Genomic DNA, 6,526 nt, shown 5'->3' on the forward strand with positions numbered 1-6,526 from the left:
ATAATATACTTTCAGGTACCAGACAGATACTGAACTCATAAAAGATGACCAACGTGGAAAATAATACGAGTTTTATCTTTGAACTACAGCGAATGACGCACAGGATGGCGATAAAAAATTAAGTACTCCATTCAAATATTCAGACGACACTTCTGCATTAATTCGTAATATTTTTCATGATGTTTTGACGGGTGTTTTGAGCTATAAAAACGGACAGGAGAAAACGCTTAGCTTTGGTAACAACGAGCTAATATTAGGACACAACTTTGCGCTTTTTAATTGCGATGGGAATATTTTAATTTCACTCTTTTGGAGGGCTAAAATAATTCTCACTTTTTTGAGCTGACCAAGGCAGGTTTTTTTTTTCAAGCCAGAAATATAATATTGAGCCTTGGGAAGGATTTAACATACATTTGAATCTCAATCAGTCAACAATCTTGAGACTTGCGTTCCGTAAAACATTCAGAAAAAGTAGGTACTGTTAAAAATAAACTGTCTGAAATGAGCTTTAAATTTCAATTATTAAGTGAGACAGAGACGTGAGAGATTACGACCGGCTCATACCAATGCACAGTGGACACGTTCGGCCGTCGGACACAGAACAAATTTTAAATTTTTAATCGCCCTTTCGTCGAACTTAATTTCAATTTAAATTCATATTAGCTCTTCGTTTCGACGTTGAAATTCATACCTAAAATATTTTTCTGCTGAATCAGTTTGGTCAATTGGATTCTGATTCATTTCTTACAAAGACGTGTTTAACTAACAAACCTGACCAATTTATATGTTTTCTTTTATTTTTTTATTGAAACACTTTATTATAACCAAAAACAAAGATAACGCATATGTTACTGATTCATTGTCACGCGAAGCACATTGCACGTACGTATGCAAATTGCAGTATGAGAGCAGGTACAATTAGAAACTTGTAATTAAAACGCTAGATTAATACGCTGCACCTGAATACAATTTCGGCCGAACCAGTTGAGTGCCTTTCCGCAGAGCATGTGTGGTTTAATATGGACAGTACACTCGTGACTACGTGCAACCGCAGACGGAAAACAGTCCAGGGGAACAGTAAAGAATTATAAAAAAAAAATAATAATAGTAATAATAACCCCCCCAAGGGACCACCTTGCCGCGGTGGGGGGGCTTAGAGGAGGCATGAGCAATTAATATAGAGGTCCTAACAACTAGACCCAACCCTGGAATATAGCCAGGAGGTACGAAATCAGTCACTAACACCTTGACACACCCTTCCAACTAACGGTCCCAAACCAACCCCTCCAATATGGAAACCAGATCTAGAAAGAAACGTATAGGGCCGCTGCCCGGGGGCGATCGCCGGGGCACACCTGGAGCTGACGCTGGGTGTCTCAGCATGCGATCCGTCAGTGGTGAGGAGTTGAGCAGGCGGGCTCCCACCATGCAATATGCTACAGCCGACGAAGAAGTAGATAGGATAAATAGCCCATTAGAACCATTCAGTCCAAGCACTGCTTCTTATGTCCCGTCACTATCATCATCCCCCTCCACAGTTAGTTTAAATGCCGAAAGTATAGTTTTTCATCAACATGTATCATCTGATACGCCCACGCCTGAGGATGTTGTGCAGGAGGCACTCGCCACTGAGCTTGCACCCGCCCCAGGCACAAGTCGTGCGCGCAAACGATGGTCAGAAGAAATGAATAAATTCATCTGGCGCACGTACCTAATAGCTACAAAACTGAATACAAATAAAATTTATCTCCAACAACTCCATACCGAATTCTCGTTAAAATTCCCTGATATGCAAGCATCTAGACAAAGACTCGGTGATCAATGTAGGGCCATAGTAAGAAATAAATTACTGCCACAGGAAACACTTGACCAAATAAGGGAAGAAGTCACAACTCATCTACAAACAAACAGCACACTACAATCTCACACAGAAACAAACACACAAATACACACAAACACTCAGCAAGTGGGTGGACAGAGACGAAGATGGACTACTGAACAAAATGAATCAATTATTAGACACTACTACAAAATAACAGCGATGGAACAAAATAGATCAGCTTATCGTCAACCTCTCCATCAGGCAGTCATAACAGAACATCCAGAACTAAGTGGTGTAACAGAACAGAGAATCTCAGACCAACTACGGGTAATATTGAATAACAAAATGATAACCGACCAGAGGCTCGACGAAATACGAAGTGAGATTGCCCAGGAAATTAACTCTTACAATAACGAAAATATCACGCTGCCAACAACGCAAAACGGAACACACACATCTCAGTCAGAAGACACCCAAGAAACACAAATGCACTTGTTACAAAATATACCTTCACATGAATTGAATCTATCAATACACACGCAGTCACATTCCCTCCCAACAGATAGTCAGAACCCAGAACTTCATCAAAATCAATTACCTGATACCGATGATTTAGAGAAAATTAAAGATCAATTCAAAAACACTTTTGATAGGTTTCGTAACACTAGTCCTACCGACCGACCTTATATTCCAAAGCAAAAAACCTCTCGAAGACTAGCTGTTATTGTAGATGTAATAAACACCAAAATACTTCCTCAATACATTGCAAGAGATCAAGATTTCGAAACAACACATACAATCACCTATTGTGCAGCCTACACAGCTGCTATCTGTAACGGAGCTAAAATCAGAGAATCTGTTCTACCTACCCAGCCCACACAAACAAGAAAACCCGCGTGGCAGAAGAGACTAGAGAAAAAGATAGAGTCTCTGAGAAGAGATATTGCTAGGCTGTCTGAATATGCAAGGGGAACTAGAAGCAATAGACTAATCTTACTAATAGAGATAATAAAAAACAAATATCGTATACACTCCCAACATGAAGAACCCAACTTAAGCAATGATGATTATCTCGACACACTCAAACAAAAACTTAATGCAGCTTGTAGTAGATTAAAAAGATATGTTACCTGTACTTTACGAAAGAAACAAAACTCCCGATTTGTTAATAATGAAAAGCAATTCTATAGAACACTCGCATCAAACACACAGAATAACACAAGCACAGAGGCACAAGAGATACTAACACCACCCGCAGAGGAACTTCATAGGTTTTGGTCAGGGATCTGGGCAGAGCCAGTACAACATAATGCAGACGCTGAATGGTTAGACGCAGATGCTGACATAGTTGATAAAATTACACCGATGCAATTTGATCATATACCAATAGATGTATTCGTGACAGTTCTTTGTAAAGCTCATAACTGGAAAGCACCTGGTAGTGATCGAATACACAACTATTGGTATAAGAAACTTACAATCCTACACCCTTTACTCCACAACCACATAAATAATTTCGTTCAGACTCCAAATTCTATGCCCCACTTTGTCACGCAAGGCTTAACTTACCTGATACCAAAGGATAGCGACTACCAAAATCCAGCAAAATATCGTCCCATTACCTGCCTACAAACAATATATAAAATACTTACAGGATGCATTGCAGAACTTTTACACCAACATATCACTATAGATAATAACATTCTCGCAGAGGAGCAAAAAGGCTGCCGCAAGAGTAGCCAGGGTTGTAAAGAACAGTTAATAATAGATTCCGTTGCCATGAAAACTGCCTTCAGCAAGAAGAAGAATATAAACACAATGTATATTGATTACAAGAAAGCTTTTGATTCCGTTCCGCATAGCTGGCTTTTAAACATCCTTCATCGCTATAAAATACACCCACAAATAACCAACTTCCTTGAGAACTCCATGAAACATTGGACCACGACCTTAAAAACATTAGGACCTAACACTACGGCTACAAACGACATTCCGATACGTAGGGGCATTTTCCAAGGGGATGCCCTGAGCCCTCTGTGGTTTTGCCTTGCACTAAATCCGCTCTCCCATATGCTGAATAAATCTCAAATCGGTTACACCATTAAGACACCACAAAAACACACCAATCTTACTCACCTCATGTACATGGACGACATAAAACTATACAGTGACTCAACACACTCGCTACATCGCCTTGCAGACATCACTCAATCTTTCTCCAACGATATACACATGGAATTCGGAATCGATAAATGCAAGACCTTCTCTGTCAGCAGCGGCAAAATAACCGAAAACAGTTACACTCTAGATTCAGGCAACATAATCGAACCGTTAGAACCACACACAACATACAAATATTTAGGCTTCCAACAAGCTAGACAGATCAACCAAAAAGAAACAAAAGACAACCTGAAAAAGAAATTTAAGCACCGCCTAAATACCATAAGCAGATCTCAATTAAATTCACGCAACTCATCTAAAGCCATTAATAGCTTCGCTATCCCCGTCCTCACCTACTCGTTTGGGATAATCAACTGGTCCCAAGGCGACCTACTTAACCTGCAAAGAGTCATAAACACCACTCTCACAGCTCACCGGAAGCACCATCCAAGATCTTGTGTGCAAAGGATGACTCTCCCAAGACGTGAAGGCGGAAGGGGAATCATAGACGTTGTTAATCTACACAATAGACAGATCACCAATCTTAGACAATATTTCTACCATCATTCAGAACACTCAACACTACACGAAACTGTAACCCTCGCTGATACCCACCTAACTCCCTTGAATCTAGCCGATCGAAACCCGCAGAAGAATGAGAAAATTACCGATGCAAAGGAGAAGATCGCCACATGGAGGCAGAAGTCTCTACACGGGCGGCACTACCACGACCTGCAGCAACCCCATGTCGACAAGAATGCGTCGAACGCCTGGCTGCAGCGTGGTGAGCTGTTCCCTGAGACGGAAGCCTTCATGATGGCAATTCAAGACCAGGTCATCGATACCCGCAATTACCAAAAACACATAATGCGAGTCCGTAACCTCCCCACAGATGCATGCCGACACTGCCACTCATCCCCTGAAACCATTCAACACATTACGTCTGCCTGCAGATCTCTGGCGCAAACAGATTATAAACACCGTCATGATCAAGTAGCATCAATAGTCCACCAGCATCTCGCTCATAAACTTAAATTCATTGACAAAAAAATAGCCTATTACAAGTACAAACCAAACACAATATTCGAGAACAATAACCACAGACTTTATTGGGACAGAACCATCATCACTGACAAAACCATACATTTTAATAGACCTGACATCACATTATATGATAAAATCAATAGAATTGCCTACCTTATCGACATAGCCATCCCAAATACACATAACGTACAATCCACAATATCTGATAAACTGACCAAATACCAAGATCTAGCAATAGAATTAAAACGCCAATGGCAAGCGCTAACCATCCACATTGTCCCAATAGTCATTTCATCAACGGGGGTTGTGCCAAAAAGCCTAAAACGCAGTCTTGACATTTTACAGATCCCACAACACGTATCCCAAACCATACAGAAAGCTGTCCTACTAAACACCTGCCGAATAACAAGAAAATTTTTAACTACATCTTCCGTTTCATCTACATATTCAATAACTTAATCCCCTAATCACGCTTGGCCACGGCCCGTGTGGTTAGATTTTCATTACCCCTTCAAAGGGAGACAAAAAGAGAATACCAATAAAGTAATAATAACAGTAATAATTATATTGTGTTGCTTTTTATAATAAGCAACACAATATAATTATGGCCGCATGTGTACCGGTACAGTGAACCACTTAAATTCTCAGTAAGTGCAACCCGACGCTATGATTGCATTAAAGCACTTACGAACTTTATCCATTTCGTCTGTTGACACTACCCACAGCGCTTTAGATTTCGCTGAAATTTAATTTTCTAATTCACGTTTTGTTATAACGCTTTTGTCTATCCGTAGTTTGTTTACCGTGAGCTATTTTAAATTAATTCGCAACAGATTGCTATATTTGTTGTGACATATTTTTTTTGTAGATTTGATGGTTACTATTCTGGGATAGTTGAAATTGTTTCGACGAAATTGAAACTAGAAATAAATTCGTTTCCAAGTAGTAAATCCAATTTGTTCGTAAAGTAATTTTGGACAGCCTGAAACTTATTTGACACAATTAGTATAGGTATCTATTGCTGAAGAAAATAATAAAGAATTTGTACGTACCTAATATCTGCGAAGTAATTTAAAGTAAACTCGAGGGTGTTGAAGTTCACTTAAACACGAAACAAATAAGTATCACGTCGGCTGCGACTTATCAAATTGTTAGTTTCCTAAACCTCTTAAAAGCGGTACAAGTAGCGCCTCAAAGGAACGCGCGAGGGCGAACTTTTCCTGCAATTAGATCAGGCCCGCAATATGGTGCGTTCAAGTTTTCATTGCGTTACGGTAAGAAAAAGTATCGCGAGGTGGAAACAGCTATCTCTTTCGAGGCCACTAAACGACTTTACTAACTTTGCAACACATTTCTAAACACAAAAACTAATATAAAGTTAGGTACCTATGCGGTATTTTGTAAGTAAAAATAGCAAATATGATTGTAATATTGTTTTGTCCTCTGTTCAGTAGGCTTCAATATCAGAACACAATAAATAATCGACAAATTAAACCAAAC

The 6,526-nt window shown here is 39.7% G+C and overlaps 1 protein-coding gene across 1 annotated transcript; it reads left to right on the forward strand.

The window, feature by feature from the left end:
- Positions 1-1,291: 1,291 nt before the first annotated feature.
- Positions 1,292-4,979, forward strand: LOC124637519. Its single transcript, XM_047174034.1, has 2 exons — positions 1,292-4,816; positions 4,875-4,979. Exons 1-2 carry the CDS (start codon positions 1,292-1,294, stop codon positions 4,977-4,979), a joined length of 3,630 nt encoding a protein of 1,209 aa, XP_047029990.1.
- The last annotated feature ends 1,547 nt before the right edge of the window (positions 4,980-6,526 follow it).

This window comes from Helicoverpa zea, chromosome 16 (assembly GCF_022581195.2).
Source record: "Helicoverpa zea isolate HzStark_Cry1AcR chromosome 16, ilHelZeax1.1, whole genome shotgun sequence".
Taxonomy (NCBI): domain Eukaryota; kingdom Metazoa; phylum Arthropoda; class Insecta; order Lepidoptera; family Noctuidae; genus Helicoverpa; species Helicoverpa zea.